Source organism: Malaclemys terrapin, chromosome 5, assembly GCF_027887155.1.
Source record: "Malaclemys terrapin pileata isolate rMalTer1 chromosome 5, rMalTer1.hap1, whole genome shotgun sequence".
Classification (NCBI taxonomy): Eukaryota; Metazoa; Chordata; order Testudines; family Emydidae; genus Malaclemys; species Malaclemys terrapin.
The window spans coordinates 138,977,953-138,995,229 of NC_071509.1; the positions used below are offsets into that span (position 1 = coordinate 138,977,953).

At 42.0% G+C, this 17,277-nt stretch overlaps 1 protein-coding gene across 28 annotated transcripts in view; it reads right to left on the reverse strand.

The window, feature by feature from the left end:
- ADGRL3 (adhesion G protein-coupled receptor L3) overlaps positions 1–17,277 on the reverse strand; it is an 802,265-nt gene that overhangs the window by 173,932 nt on the left and 611,056 nt on the right. For 23 of the 28 annotated variants that reach the window (XM_054030154.1, XM_054030153.1, XM_054030156.1 and 20 more), the window contains 2 exons: positions 9,555–9,740; positions 6,522–6,560 (listed from right to left, as the gene is read on the reverse strand). In XM_054030154.1, the coding sequence (XP_053886129.1) occupies positions 6,522–6,560; positions 9,555–9,740 (225 nt within the window). The remainder of the gene's footprint in view (positions 1–6,521; positions 6,561–9,554; positions 9,741–17,277) is intronic. The other 5 variants (XM_054030135.1, XM_054030133.1, XM_054030138.1 and 2 more) reach the window with 1 other exon arrangement.

Below are 17,277 nucleotides of genomic sequence, written 5' to 3' on the forward strand. Positions count from 1 at the left end.
TCCAGCCCCGCAGTGGAAACAATGCCATAAGCCTGCTAAGGAGGCCCATCACAACCAATGATCTCAGCTCAAATGTCAAATATTGAATATCAAATACTTGAAGCAAACTGCCCACAATCAATCCAGAGTGTGAAAGAAGAAAGGGGCAGGAAACAACCCTCCATAAAACTGAGTAACTATGAATTCTGAACAAATTACAGGGAATTTCCATCTGCTTCTAGAATGTCTGTGAGAGAAAAAAAGAGGCTAAACCAAGCAAGTGCATTATTCGTTGTGAATCACACTCTCTACTCTAGTCTCCATTCTGCGACACACCTGAAATAGGTTGCCAAGAGAAGTGAATGATAAAGAAGTTGGGTTTGAGAAACTATGGGATGTTTTCTTACATTGTAAGCTTTTGGAGGGCATGGACCATCTTTCTGTTCTGTGTCTATACAGCGCCTAGCACAATGGGGACCTGGTTCATGACGGGGCTCCTAAGTGCTACAAGAATACAAATTAATAATAGCAATGATAATAATAATGATGATGAATGGATGTGGAAATACAGTTCAACACCAGCTAATGAGAATGAATTACGTCCTGGAAGTTTTCTGTGTTCACAAGATGATTCCAGACCATCTTACAAGCAGGAGTAATAAAAATACAGTCTTGTTCTGCATACAGAACTTTCATCTCATCTTCAACTGGTATATGGTTATCTCCCCTGATAACAAGTGATCCCCATCAAATAAGTCTCCTTTGGTGGATTAGGCCTCTCTCACTGCATATAATTATTATGCAATAGAATTCTGAGTGACAGTTTCCCTTATATCAGTTCTGACTTCCAAATCCTTGGACAGCTGTCTATTCACCTATGCCAACATGTATTTGTTGTGTCAATGCTGATGCCTTGAGTTGCCACTACAGTAGATTGGCAGATTTGGCTGGGTTGTGATTTTTGTTTTCTTCTTTTTGAAAGAAGAAAAAAGAGCGGTTACCTCATCGATTTCTGAAAAGAGGAGAAGCAGCAAATTCTACCTACAGTAAAGATCACTGGGTTTGACATTTTTCAAACAAGTTATCAAATCAATATTAGTTGTCACTATACTACTATCTAAAGCGATGGGTTGATAATCTCACAAACATATTTGCAGATACAGTACATTTATTTGAAGAACTCTGCAATATATTTGAATCCATATATGATATGGTTAATTTTTTATTATACATACATCTTTGCTCAAGACCACTGCCAGTGTCAAGTATTGGCTATACAGAGTTACCCATCACTAAAGGTCTATAAAAATTACTTATTTATGTCCTCCATGATGAGGAAACCACCAAAACTCTAATCAATTTATCCATCCATCCCAAATTAAACCTCCTAAAATATCAGTTATTTTCATTACTGGCTTTGCAATTACTGGACATCCTTCATATCAACTTCCTATTGCGTTTGTCCCTTGTTTAGAGAGATCAATAGTAAAAGGTACATTTTCAAAACTGCACAGAAACTTGATTACAAGATTCCAATTCATGGCAATATTCATCTCTGTAACAAAATCATGTTACAAGGGTGGAATCCTGATTCTCCTGAAGTCAATGGCAAAACTCCCACTGACTTCAACGAGGCCAGAATTTCACCCCTCGACAATAAAGGTACGTTTACACTGTAGCTGGAGGTGTAATTACCAACTTCGGTAGACATACCTGTGTTAGCTTTGATCAAGCTAATGTGCTAAAAATAGCAGTGTATAGATGGAGAACTCAGGTGCACAGAGGATACGTGTAGTCACAGTGGTAAGACAGTTAGCCACGATCCCGTCTGGGACCCTAGATACATACTTGGCGTGGCTAGGCCCATCCTGTTACCCATGACTCTGTGGCTACCCTGCTATTTTTAGCATGCTAGCTCACTCTTCTAGGGTGGGTACATCTGCCTCCAGCTCCAGTGTGGACATTACCTAAGATTTACTCAGGGGTTGCAAAGGGTCTAATAAACTGCCACGGTCAGCCTACAAATTTCTCTGAATTATTGGCTGCAAGAGGGAATTTTCTGGCGTTCAATTTAATTTCTACTGATCAGATTCTCTTCCCTGTGCAGGGCAGCCACACTTTTTGGTGACTACAATTACATGAATTTCTAAGGGAAAATGTATTGTTTGAAGACTATATTGATGCCAAACATCCTGCAACATAGCACACAAAGGTGTGACAAGGTACATTCTTGTATGTTAATGTATTCAAAGTACAGACCATATCAGAGATGGAAAAGAACAATTAGGTCATCCATTCCATTCTCCATCCCATGGGTCTTCTCTTCAGAAGGTTTATTAGAGCTTTGTACAGTATAAGGGCTTGTCTACAGGGGGACACTAAGGATAGTTAATCCAAATTAACTCAATGTGCAAGGTTAAAGTGGATTAGTTAAACAATGCTAAGACCCTATGTGGATGCTCTCATTCAGAATTAAAGTAACATTAATTCAATTTACTTTAAATCACCTTGGAAGGCACCCCTTAACTTTTAAACACGTGAGTAGCCCCACTGAGTTAAAGGGAAATAGGTGCATGCTTAAAGTTAAGCATAAGCTTAAGTCTTTGCAGGATGCAGACCTTATTTTGCAGCCTCCACATTTCTTTAAAAGTATGTTAAATATGCTATACATTATTGGCCAAAGGAAAAAATAAAAAAATATATGAGAGTTTGCTTTTTCTTTTTTACACAGCAAAATCTCGAAGACAGCGAAGAAGAAGAGAAATGGGTTTGGCTACTCTCTCTGAAATCTTAAGAGTACTCAGCCTGAGGAATGGAAAACATTTACTTCTCTTTACTGATGAAAGGAAATCAGTGTACCAGGACAGTTAGCTGGGGTGAGGCTAGATACAACTCTCACACACCTCAGGATATCCATACCCAAAGGGATCAGACCGGGTAACGAAGAGGAATGCAGTTTTATACACATTTTACAGTCATAGAAATGCTAGAGGATTCATTGGCAAAGTAAAGCGTATCATAGCATAAGATGTCATGGTTTGTAGGTGCAGAAACTAGAAATGTACAGATGTACAGAGGGGACCTTAAACATAAATGTGTGTTTTGTTTTAATGTCTCTGTGTGTATTATATGCATATAAATCATGGCAAATCCTGCATTACTGCAACATTAAGACTGCAAAATTAAACGCACAAAAATCAGGAGATAAAAAGAAGTGTTCCTTATTGCAAAGTTAACTCATTCACATTGCACATACTGCTTTATAAGCTTCACTGGATCTATAGTCAAGGTAACAGGACAAATTGCACTATTATCCTGATCCTGCAAAGACTCTGAGTAATAATAATAATACCTAGTGCTTTTCATCAGTAGATCTCAAAGCTCTTTACATCCCCATTTTGCAGATGGAGAAATTGAAGCACATAGAGAGGGAGTGACTTACCCAACGTCTCCCAGCAGGCTCGTGGTAAAGCCAGGAATGGAAGCCCAGTCCAGTGCTCTATCCACTAGGACAACTAGCAGTGCATAAAGTTAAGCTGGCTTGTAAGTCTTTGCAGAATCAGGCCCACAGCTTGCAACTGGTCATCACTTTATGACAAATGTCCCCTTTCACCTGAAGTTTTCCATGACTGGTCTCAGCCATCAGGTAGATTTGGGGGGAAAGTTTGAAGAAAACTCTTTCCTTATTTCTGAGTTACCTGAGGAGGGTAAAATATAACTGTTCCACTTTAAATGAGAACTCTAAAGATTGGGGGGGGGGGAGTTGTATATGGAAACTCCAGGTTAGCTGAACACCCAAGGCACAATTTGGCATATTCTCTGTACAGACTCCTACTAAAGTACATGGACGCTCTACAGGAGGAGGATTTACAGGGATGGGTCCCAAAAAAACTGAAACTTCACCTGTGGCAAATCCTCTGTGACAAATAGGTGCTGTGAGAGTTGGACAAAAATATTTTAAAATTAAGAAATGATAGAATCATAGAAGTATAGAACTGGAAAGGACCTCAAGAGGTCATCTTGTCCAGTCCCCTGCACTCAAGGCAGGGCTAAGTATTATCTAGACCGTCCCTGATTGGTGTTTGTCTAACCTGCTCTGAAAAATCTCCCCATGACGAAGATTCTACAACATCCATATGCAATTTGTTCCAGTGATTAACTACCCTGATAGAAGTTTTTCCTAATGTCCAACCTAAACCACCCTTGCTGCAATTTAAGACCATTGCTTCTTGTCCTATCCTCAGAAGTTAACAAGATCAATTTTTCTCCCTCTTCTTTGTAACGATCTTTTATGTACTTCAAAACTGTTTTCAGGTCCCCTCTCAGTCTTCTCTTCTCCAGGGGGGAGGGAGAGCTCAGTGGTTTGAGCATTGGCCTGCTAAACCCAGAGTTGTGAGGTAGTTGGTCCTGCTAGTGAAGGCGGGGGGCTGGACTCAATGACCTTTCAGGGTCTCTTCCAGTTCTATGAGATAGGTATAGCTCCATTATATTTTTTTTTAGACTAAACAAACCCATTTTTTTAATCTTTACTCATAGGTCATGTTGTCTAGACCTTTTATAATCGTTGTTGCCCCCCTCTGGGTTCTCTCCAATTTGTCCACATCTTTCCTGAAATATGGACCCCGGAACTGGACACAGAACTCCAATTGAGGTCTAATCAGCGCAGAGTAGAGCGGAAGAATGACTTCTTGTGTCTTGTTTACAACATTCCTGCTAATACAGCCCAGAAGGATGTTTGCTTTTTTTTGCAACAGTGTTACACTGCTGACTCATATTTAGCTTGTGATCCTCATTAAGGAATAACACCAGTGGATGGTAGCCCCTCCCCCTGAGTGGGGCTTCAGCCCTCCCCGTTTTTCTCCTCTGGGCATTTGCTCTTACTAATACTTGGAGCAGCTTGATTTAAGCAGGCACATTTCCCGGTGGGAGTTGTTTCTGAACTGCCTGCTGCACTAGAGAGTTGTACTCCATCTCAAGGTACACCATCTCACCTGTGCCATCTGCTTTGGCCAGTTGCCAGGCAGGGAGCTGGGTTTGGAGGAGTCTGGGAGATTTAGGAGGTGGGGGTGTGGCTTAGTTATAAACATTTGGTAATTATTAGTTAACCTTAACCCTTTCTTTCCTCAGCTCCCATCTTCCTGTTCTCAGTAAAACCCCCTCCCTTATACTGTTACTTTGGGTACACCATTCCTTTGCTGGGGTTACATTTATTTACTTTTATGGTCCTGGGGACTGGACTATACCCTCCTTGCCAGCTTGCAGCATTAGCATTGATTTTCTCAAGGGAGACCACCCATGGGTATCTGGACAAGTGAGAATCCTCTGAGTGGAGGCACCAGGTGCCAGAAAGGAACACAAGTCCCAAACCTTGAGAGGAGAAGCTGCTCCAAGAAGAGAAAAAGGGGGTGGGCTTAAGCCACACCAAGGGGGACAGGCTACCCCCACATGGCATTATTCCTGAATGAGGATAAGCCACATGTGTCATTCAGTAGTTTTTGAGCGACCAATGTGCACAGAAGCTTTACTTTACTTTTTTAAAGTGAAAATACATGTGCACAGGCGGAACAGGCGCAGCCAAAGCAGGGACTGCTCCATGGGGAAGAGGGGCTAAAATGGGACCCAGCTGTAGCCACCCCTCTCCCATATCCCACCCCAACCCAGATCTGTGTAAGGTAGACCCCTCCCCTGCACTCTGGGGGCACCAGGAACCAGGTGGTGCTTCCCCGCCACCTCTCCAAGTGGCCTTAGAAGGAGAACATCAGAGAGGAGCCGACTGGAAATTCCAGCCTATAGGGGCAGGAGCAGCCAAAGCAGAGACCTCAGGACGCTCAGAGAACTTCCTACGGTTCTGATGGGTGATTGGCCTGTGCTGATTGGCTGTTTGCTCCAAACCCCCCACGCCCTCTCTGTGTTCTCCTCAGCTTCACTTCACACCTGCCCCTCGTACCCTCTTCTCCCCTGTCATGTGCCCCATCCCTTTGCCCTTCCATTTAGCTGATCCCCTCCTAATTAAAACCAAGCTCCCCCACCTCGAAAAGTGGAACCAACACACTATTTGCCATCACCTCATTATTCACGCTGCTGGTGTGCTCCACCCCTACCCCCACCTTGTGTTTCTCTTGTCTATGTATATCGTAAGCTGTTCAGGGAAGGGACAATCACCTACCCTGAGTTTGTACAGCACCTCACACAATGGGGTGCCAGTCTTGGCTGGCCCTTAGGTATTATAGTCATAAACACGATTAATAAATATTAACAATACTACTAATAATATATACAAAAAACTGTCTTCCCCATTTGGATAACTCAAAAAGTGGCTGAAATAATTTTCTCCAATCTTTCCCCCAATTTTCTAGTGAGTTTCTGCCCCAACCATTCTTGAAAGTTGTAAGCAATGGAAAGCGGAATTATAATGTTATCCTGTAGCCTTAACTAGAGAATTTGCTGCCACAAAGGCTAGAGCGATCGGATACACAGACACAAGAACAGCACCAGACATTCAGTCAAACAACTTGACAGATTTATAAAAACACTAGAAATACCTGGACATAGGCCCTGCAAGAGCGCTCCCTTTTCTGAAGCTGAATCCATAAAGACAGCAGATTAAAGACAGAATAGAAAAAACAAGTTAGTGACAGAAGAAAACAAGGGAAAAAAATAAAGAAACCATCTACACAAAAACTATCATTTCGCTGTTGATGAGTTTCTAGGAGAACATGCACGCTAAGCAGCAGTGGAACGCTGTAAGGACTGGCTCTAGAAACAGTTGGTTAGTTTTTTTCAGGAAAGCACAGACTGGAAACTGCCACACAGCTGTTAGTTACGGCAGCAGGCCTTGAGGCAAACTGTAACTATTCTGTAAGCTAAATTTACCTTGCAAATTTGAAATCAAACATTGCACATGTCGGACAATGCCAGAGATTTCGAGCCTTGTTCTTATTTGCACAAGGCTCCTTTACATTGGTCTGACAGCGTAAAGGGCTGTTAAAGAGGTGTCAATTACAGTTAAATGAGAATCAGGCTGAATATTTCAGGCTATTTTATCTTTGGGCTTGCCGACACAGTGCTGGGTGTGTGAGCTAACTGGGCCATGGAGCTGCTGCTGGCACATGCTAAAATCTCCCTAGTGTCTGTTAACGTAGTTAAAATTTTAACAAAAGAAAACAATGCTCCACCATCACCCCAGTTCGTTTCAATTCATGTTACATCAACTTGTATGCAAAAAATAAGAGCCCCGTTTTCAGGCCAAGTCCTGAGCGAAGTCCTTTCGGTGGACTTGCACATTTCTCCTAAAGATTAAATGAATATTTGATGGCTGTTGCTTGCTTTCTTTTGCTCTCTCTGACTAAACAGAACAAAACGCAAAGTCTTTGCTAATTACTTTTTCTTTTCTTTTCGGGGCATTATCCTTGATCAGCAAAGGGGATAATGGAGCAGTGACTCTGCTGCCTATTGTTTGCCCAATAACTACTTCCAGCTTTAATCCATGCGTTCTTAAATGAACATAGAGCAGTTGCTCCTCTAAAGAATTAAGTGGGGAATGAGAGCAAGTAAATTACTGAGCCTGTCATTCGCATCACTGACTCGTATCACTGATTTGCAGGCCTCCACACACTCCAGAATTTTAATGTGCAGCACAATTGATTTGTACTAGTTGACTGTGGAAACCTAAGGGGGAAAACTGCTAGAGGGGACCACAGGAAGGCAAGGCAGAGTTAGAAACACACTGTCTTGTTATGTTCTTCCCCCCTCTAGCTACAACCACATTTTCATAGAAATGGAGAAATGTCAAAAGGTGAAATAGACAAGGATTAAAAACATATGTTTTGCAAAGCAAAGGTGACTGGATGCTGTACGTAGCTAAGCAATATTCAAAGTAGCAAGCAAATGAGAATCATGTAACCAGTTAGTATGTGACAGTAATTGCCAGTTTTACCCAATGTTGTCAGGTATCAACAGAATTTCGTATCTAAAAACTTTGCAGTAGGTCTGTAATACACACTGTTATGGCCCTGTAACAGTTAATGCCCGCACTGTTATAGGAGAGCTTGAAGCAATATTAATTAATAGCATCAAGTTAACCCAGCCGACAGCACATGCAAAGAACAGGATGCACAGAACTTTAACTCCTAGAGTTGGTTTTGGTTTCGCTATAACAATCCAAAGATCCTTTGTGCTTAAAACAGCGTAAATCGACAATAATAATGCATATCAAAGAGAGAACTTTGCTTTTCATAGAATTATTTGGGTTTGCATCCCAAAATACAGTAAACACAGAAAATATCTCCTCAATATATGTTCCATTCTATATGCATCCGAAGAAGTGGGCTGTAGTCCACGAAAGCTTATGCTCTAATAAATTTGTTAGTCTCTAAGGTGCCACAAGTACTCCTGTTCTTCTTTTTTAGAAAATATCTGGTGTATCTGTGATTCCCCCTCCCCACCCCAGACTCAATCTAATCTTGGAACCAAGTTCTGCTTGTAGTTACACAGATGTCTCTGCCATTAAAGCCAATGGTGTAACTCGGAGCAGAATTTGGTACCTCGTTTTAATAGTACGGTCTACATAACTGTGTATAAAGAACAGGAGTACTTGTGGCACCTTAGAGACTAACAAATTTATTTCAGCATAAGCTTTCGTGGGCTACAGCCCACTTCTTCAGTCAATCTGAGGGATCTATTCTTTGTCTTAAGGGCCAATGCAAGGTCTATATGAACTACCACTTTAATTCCATATAGGTCCTATTTTGTGGGCTAAACTGATACTTAAGTGATGTGAAAGCCCTAGGATGACATTTTACACAGGAGTGGATTTCACCTTAAAGGAGCAAATTTATTTGTATGAACTCCACAGCTAAGAATTCAACTATCAACCACTTCCCGATCTTTAACATTTAAATTGCCATCAAGAGAACAATATTTTCCATCTAGACATCACAGGAACTACACAGTAATCATATGATACAAAAGGTAGCCCTGGAAAAAGTTAGACATAAAAAGAACTGTCCAATGTTAAATTACCTTGCCAGGTTGTGCTATTTTAAATAAAAGTGTTTTGCTAATTAACATTCACTTTGTCATTTCCAAATACCTTTCCCCTCCTCCCGTCAAGGTAAATTCATTGACTAGGATTTTTATAAACCCAGATCCCTCATTGTGTGGTTTAGAGTATGAGGGGCATTTCACAAATGGATTCAGCAATAGATTCACTGGGCAAAATTCCACTACCAGTCGCATAGGTGTAAATCCAGAAGATTTCCAATTGCCTCAACAGAGTTTCTCTCGAGTTGCACTCATGCATGGTAGCTGGGAACAAAATCAGCCTCATGGAGTTTATTCTGCTAAGCATTTGAGTGCAGACATTTTCCAACATTAGCAGCACACCTGGCATTAACAACTGTTCCACAACTCGACAGACTAAAAATACATTGCAAATGAAAACGGCCATGTGCTCCCATCTACTCAGAAAGAATCACATTCTAACACTGGCAATAGCGAGGCCTTCTAACACCTCTCTGGAGAAAGCACAACTCCTGCTTATCCTCCTCACCGTTCCCAAGGCCTTCGCGTCTTACCTTGTTTAAACTGCGCGCAGCACTGTCTTTCCCACCTGGAGTCAGGTTTCGGAGCTGCACATCCAGCAAGCCCACCAGTTGGTCCATGGCTCGGACTGAATACGTGATGTCTCCAGCGTTCAAGTGATTTTTTGTCTGCTCTGCAAGCTCTCTGGCAATGTTGGCAGCTGTCTCCCCGGACTTCAGCTAGGAGTTGAAGGACAGGAGAAAACGGAAAGATGTTTCACTGTTCCTGGCTAAGTGGTAAAAAGTGTAGAAGGAAAAGGACCCTATTTTCTCCTTTTAGATGCATGCATAAGGCTCATTGTACCATCAGCTTGGATCTTTGCTGTGAATGTAAATATCGTCAATTACCCCTATGTTTTAATCTGTCTCAGTTTGCAAGTAGGCTAACCTAAATTACTCATTTTCCTGTGAAAGACAGCTGTGTGTCAGAGTGGGCAAAGCAGAAAAATTAAAGGGTGATGCAAATGTTTAACAATTTTATGCAATTTTTCCCTGCAGCAATGCAGCAATTTTGTATTTTATTTTAATCATTCTGCAGTCCCCCCTACACACAGCAAGTTAAGACAGCAAACTGTTTTGCAAAATGAAGGTTCAAGCAGGAAACACAGCACAAGAGATTTCATGATTTAAAATCAGTGGTGCTGAATCTGATTAAACACACACTGCTTTCTTGCCAGTGTGACTGCACTGACTTCAGTGGAGTTGCTTCCCCATTTCCACCAGTGCAGTGAGATCAGAATCAGGCCCTATAACTCCACGGTACTGGAATCTGTGGGCACGGTATTCCTTTGTACTGTAAATTTGCCAGCAATTATTGTAACAAAAATAAAGATGTGGAGGTGGGAAAGTAGGTGCAGCTGCCTTAAATGGAATTACACAATGGAATTCCTGTTTTCTTCAGCCATACGGTAACATCTCAATACCTGCCCTCGCACAATCAGTGTGCAACTATGCATGGGCTTATCATCAAAATAACAGTATCTCTCAAGCCCAGCAGATTACTTGATGATGAAGAAAGAAGTTACATTTCAGCTACTGGTCTCCACAGCAAAACTGACTTCTCATAAAAAGGAACAAAATTAGACTGCTATAACCCACATTAACGAGGAAACAAACAGCAATTTTCATAACTTTGATTTAATAAGTAGAAGCGTATTCAGCCATTCAAGGCACTGCTGAAAAGAAGAGCCGTTTAATACGTTGGCCATTGCTGCAATTTGGGAGCCATATTAAACAGCGGGAGTGCTTCACCTCAATCACTTTACTGTTTAATCTTAAAGCTTGAATTTAATGGCTTACTGCATCTTCTGACTGGCAGCATGAAAACACACAAAGTCAACTTCAAACAAGGGACCAAGCTTTCCTGTGCCATCACAGAGGAGCCTCCAGTAGGGACCGGCAAATAGGCTATTTGGAATATACTGGAGTTTAGAGATTTTAATACCTGCATCATTAACAGACTCCTGAATCTCAGTATCACCTAAACCAAACCTGAACCTGGCATTGCCCTGGCACATTCGTTTCCTTTTTGGGCTTTCATCCTTACCTTGAGCTGTTTTACCTTGCTGGCTTTGTACTGGGGCGAAGGGAAATTGTACAGAAGCGGGTATAAACCAAGTTACAAATTCCCTCCAGGGTGAAAGGCCACTATCGAATTATCGTCCAATAGACAAAATCAGATATTTCTCTTGTTCGCCCATTTTGGGTGCCTATGTAAATGCTGGATTGTAGAAACAGAAATAGCAGGCAGAGCTTCTGTCTCCATGTAAATCAATTAACTGTCTTTATAAATGAATAACTACCATCAATTCAACAGCAACGACTGTCTGATTTAATGAAACCAGAGTGAAGATGCTCATATACTCATCTTCAGAGAATTGTTCTTTCCATTAAAACAATGACAACTTATATTCAAGGATTAAATTATTTTAACCTTACTGTTCATGCATCTCATACCACCAAGACCAGGTTCTACTTTTAAAAGGTGCCTGCCACTCTCTGCTCTGATGAGCAGTCAAAGAGCTCTGCATTCTAGTATGGTGGCTGACTTCTTGTCCTCTTCAAATACTGCTAGTAGTCTTGCAGAATGGTAACAGCTATTCCACACATTCCTCCCTTTTGTTCTAAAACAATTCATTTAAAACTTTTATCTTTCATTTCCTCTAATTCCTAAAATAACTGGTGACCTTCAATGAGTCACTGGGGCTTATAAAATTAGTGTGTGTGTGTGTGTGTGTGTGTGTGTGTGTGTGTGTGTGTGTGTGTGTAGTTGAGCCGGTAGATGGTTTCAGAAACTTGTACGTCCACCATATTGTTAGTGAGCCCAGTGGTTCTAGGCCACATGTGTTTGTATCCTTCCAGGTGCCACAGGTCATTGTGTTTAAAGTAGGTCTCCACGTTGTAATGAAGATGAGTCCGCCAAATACAAGAGTCCTCTTCCTTTGCAGTCAGGACTTCGTTTTATTCAGTTTCAGTGCATTGTCCCTAGCAACCTACGGAATTTTATACAGGCCTGTCATTGGGTTCTTATTCTGTGTTGTCCCAAATGATAAAAGCATCTATGCGGCCCAGGAGCTGCTACACCGTTCTATAGAATATAACAGAGGCTAAACAAACACCAAAGCAGAGGCGTTGGAAATGGTGCCTGTCAAAAGACATTAAAATGCCATCAAGAACTCTCTTGAGTTAGGAACATTTGCCAAAACTAATCTGATGCATCCAGAAGGGTGAAGACTTTGAACCCTGACATTTCCCCCCCAGATTTCACGTCTGGCTAGCATGTGCTAGAGCTCCCGCCTCACGCTGGCATATTCAGGCCCAAAAGTTTTCTCCAACCACTGCCAGCAAAATGCACCCAGAGTCTGTAGGTTCCTCCACTGTAAGTTGCTCCTCACAGCCACAGGAAAGGTGCTGGCTGCACATATGATAAAAAAGGCGCACAGTCTTAAGGCCACTTGCCATGTTACTGTTAATGTCCCTAAATCCTTTAAGCATTTTTCCACTTAAGTTATGGTGTTCTGAGTCAAGTCCTGTTATACATAGATTCTAGGACTGGAAGGGACCTCGAGAGGTCATCGAGTCCAGTCCCCTGCCTTCATGGCAGGACCAAATACTGTCTAGACCATCCCTGATAGACATTTATCTAACCTACTCTTAAATATCTCCAGAGATGGAGATTCCACAACCTCCCTAGGCAATTTATTCCAGTGTTTAACCACCCTGACAGTTAGGAACCTTTTCCTAATGTCCAACCTAAACCTCCCTTGCTGCAGTTTAAGCCCATTGCTTCTTGTTCTATCCTTAGAGGCTAAGGTGAACAAGTTTTCTCCTTCCTCCTTATGACACCCTTTTAGATACCTGAAAACTGCTATCATGTCCCCTCTCAGTCTTCTCTTTTCTAAACTAAACAAACCCAATTATTTCAGCCTCCCTTCATAGGTTATGTTCTCAAGACCTTTAATCATTCTTGTTGTTCTTCTCTGGACCTTCTCCAATTTCTCCACATCTTTCTTGAAATGCAGTGCCCAGAACTGGACACAATACTCCAGTTGAGGCCTAACCAGCGCAGAGTAGAGTGGAAGAATGACTTCTCGTGTCTTGCTCACAACACACCTGTTAATACATCCCAGAATCATGTTTGCTTTTTTTGCAACAGCATCAAACTGTTGACTCATATTTAGCTTGTGGTCCACTATAACCCCTAGATCCCTTTCTGCCGTACTCCTTCCCAGACAGTCTCTTTCCATTCTGTATGTGTGAAACTGATTTTTCCTTCCTAAGTGGAGCACATTGCATTTGTCTTTGTTAAACTTCATCCTGTTTACCTCAGACCATTTCTCCAATTTGTCCAAATCATTTTGAATTATGACCCTGTCCTCCAAAGCACTTGCAATCTTGAATATCATGCGAGACCGTATCAAACGCCTTACTAAAGCCTAAGTATACCCCATCCACCGCTTCTCCCTTGTCCACAAGACTCGTTATCCTATCAAAGAAAGCTATCAGATTGGTTTGACACGATTTGTTCTTTACAAATCCATGTTGGCTATTCCCTATCACCTTACCACCTTCCAAGTGTTTGCAGATGATTTCCTTAATTACTTGCTCCATTATCTTCCCTGGCACAGAAGTTAAACTAACTGGTCTGTAGTTTCCTGGGTTGTTTTTATTTCCTTTTTTATATAGCCCTTTTCCAGTTTTCTGGAATCTCTCCAGTCTGCCATGATTTTCCAAAGATAATAGCTAGAGGCTCAGACACCTCCTCTATTAGCTCCTTGAGTATTCTAGGATGCATTTCATCAGGCCCTGGTGACTTGCAGGCATCTAACTTTTCTAAGTGATTTTTAACTTGTTATTTTTTTATTTTATCTGCTAAACCTATCCCCTTCCCATTAGCATTCACTATGTTAGGCATTCCTTCAGACTTCTCAGTGAAGACCGAAACAAAGAAGTCATTAAGCATCTCTGCCATTTCCAAGTTTCCTGTTACTGTTTCTCCCTCTTCACTGAGCAGTGGGCCTACTCTGTCTTTGGTCTTCCTAAAATAAACATCAGTTCCAATGGCTAGCCTGATTCCAGGCCTAAGATATGTATTCCAGGCCTTGTAACAATTTCAGCATTTACTTCTCTGTATGTCATATATCAGGGTGATACGGCATCTTCCCGATGCAGAAACAGGGCAATGTGTGTTCTCAGGATATTTGCTTATTTCATAAATTGGCATCTCTCAGTCAGAATGTGTCACAGTCATACCGGTAACACCTTAATTTCAGTACCTGCGTCCACTTTATATGCAATTTCCATTCCCTGGGCTTTAAGGGTAATAGGCCAGTCTTTGCCAATGACGACTGCGATATGGAATCGCTGTACAGCTTTTCACCACTGAGGTTATCAATGTAATCCTTCAAAGCATTTACCTTTTCCTTTTGCCTGCATGGGTTTGCAAATTGGTTGCACTCACAACAAATGCTGCACTTTTGGCCAGATGCTAGACAGTCTGTATGTGCATATTCACTTCGTCAATTCCTACACAGACATCACCCTGCCTTCTGGTTTTGTGCTCTTCCTTGTGCTGACTGCGACCCCCTGGGTTTTCTTCTCATGTCTGTCCTTTGTGCCCCTCTGAGCGATACCCTCATGTGTGCTTCCTTGACTCTCCGCTTCATGGAAAGCTTGTGACTGCAGTTTGGCTTGTTCCATTGCTTCGCAGATCCGTATGGCTGTTTTTAGGGTTAGCTCACCATCTCTCAGCAAACTTCCTTCCCCAAAGCTCACTGCCATCCTGTTTCTAATGGGGAAATATGTCAGTGGGGCCAAAAATAAATATCACACAAATGTCTCTTGAGCTTCCAGGCTATAAAACTCTTTTCAACCACATCTTTGCTGTTATCGTTCTCATGCGGAAGAGGAGTCTTTTATGACTTACTTTCTTCCAGAGCACACAACAATCTTCAAGCTGTGCTAGGACTCTATCAAAATTAGAACCACCCACAGGTAAGAGCTGGAAACTATTACAACTACATAAGGCCTCTGCACCAGATGAAGTTAACATTAGGGTCACTTTTCTGGCATCACTCGGGTTTCCATTCACAATAGTCAGATCTAGTCAAAACCTGTCTTTAAAATGCTTCAGTGAATCCACCTCTGTTTACAACTGTAATCAGCAACTACATTATCTAATGATTACTTCACATATATCTAACAGCAGGCAAACCAGAGCTTGCACTTAGGTGCAGCCTGGAGCTATCTATTACGCTGAGCAGTCACAAAGTCGAGCTTCTATAGAAGACGATCATCTATTGACCACTACAGGCATCTCCCACAGCCTTGCACAATAACAATCAGAACAAACAAATTAGCGAGACAAACACCATTGATCAGAGGTGTCAAACACCTCGCCTGTTTGATACACTCATGTGTCCTACATATGCTTTCATTTCAAATACGTTTCTAGCCCTCACAACCGTGAAGTTAACCTTCCAAATTAGAAGCAAGGATTGTCTTATTGGGTACCTCTACACAGCAAAGAAAAACCCATGGTACCAAGTCTCAGAGTCTAGGTCAACTGACTCGGACTTGCAGGGCTTGGACTGTGGGGATTAAAATCACAGTGTAGACATTCTCACTTTGGGCTGGAGCCCGGGCTCTGAGACCCTTCCCCCTGGTTGGATTTGAGAGCCTGGGCTCCAGCCTGAGCGGAAACGTCTAACTGCTAATTTTAGCCTCATGAGTCCGAGTCAATCGACCCAGGCCCCGAGACTTGACGCCGCGGGTTTTTCTTTGCAGCGTAGAAGTACCTCTTGAGTCTGCAGATAGTCAATCAATAGCTGAGGGAATGCTGACACCCCCACTCCTTGTTCATATAACTGGAGTGTGTGTTGACTCTGAAACCTAATGACAACACTCTCCATGGTATCATTAACCATTTAATTGCCGATCATTTTATCAGCTGGACCGGGGAACAGGCTGGGTGAGAAGCCCATGCAGGTGGGGACTGGGAGCAGTTGCAGGGAACAAGATGCAGAGGGAAGAAAATTAAGAGAGACAAACAAAGAGAGAGATGGGGGACGAAGACAGAGAAAGGAGGATGGAGAAAGGAGAGAGAGAAAGGGCAGAAATAGCTGTGGTCTTAAGGTGAGAATACTTTCCCACTGAGCGAGGCTGAATAGGACATAACTCCTAATAATGAAGATGACAGTAAAGGTTTACCCGGGATTTTCCTAACTAGGAACCTAAAGTTGAATTTGGCAATCTTCACTTAGGCTCCTAAGTCAGTAACAACATTCACAAAGTATTGAACATCCCACCACTGCCACCAACTTTATTCAGAGCCACTGCTCAGCACTTTGGCCAAGATGCCTGAACATGGACTTAAGAGCCAACTTCAGACTCCTCCATGGCTTTACTTACCATACTAAGCAAGGGATTTTCAAAAGTAGCTAAGGGATTAAAAGTTAATATGACATGGGCTCCGGCATCACTTGCATGAATCTGAAAACCTCCACAAGGGCCATGAGCTACACTTTATCTTTGTGCGACCCCCTCTTGATACCCATGGGAGATCCTTTAAGGGTAGCAGAGGTGCCCAAGTTCAGTCCAGGGACCAGGTTATAAAATGGAATTTGGCCTTCTCCAAAAATGAGTTTCAAACCCCTGCATAGAGAATGATAGATATAGTACACCTACCCACCTATGTCTGCATGTACACACACACACTGAGTGATAGACAGACATACCACAGACAGACAGACACTTTCGACTGGCCAGAGGTGAAGAACCAATGACAAACAAATTGAAATACTTTATGCAAAGAATTTCATGAAATTTGTATAATTATGAAATGTATTGAATCCATTATATGACAAATAAAAATGCCTACATAGATAGACAGATTCCACCCACTGTGCTGTGAAGATTGGCATTGCATCCCAATACCTGTATAACTAGCACACAATTTCACGTCCCACAATGCACCTTCCCTGTACCATAAGCATATAGCCACATTCATTCCAACGTGCACTCCTAGAATATCGTCTTTAAAATTCTGGGGTCCATACGCACACTGGATAGCCATCTAATTCAAACTCGCACTTAACATTCATTATGTAACTGCTGTGCAGCAACAACAGCACAGCTGAGAATTCCCAAATATCGCCTGCTCATAGACTCCTTAGGGAAACACAACAGAATTTTGAAAGCGATGTTCCACAAACCAAAG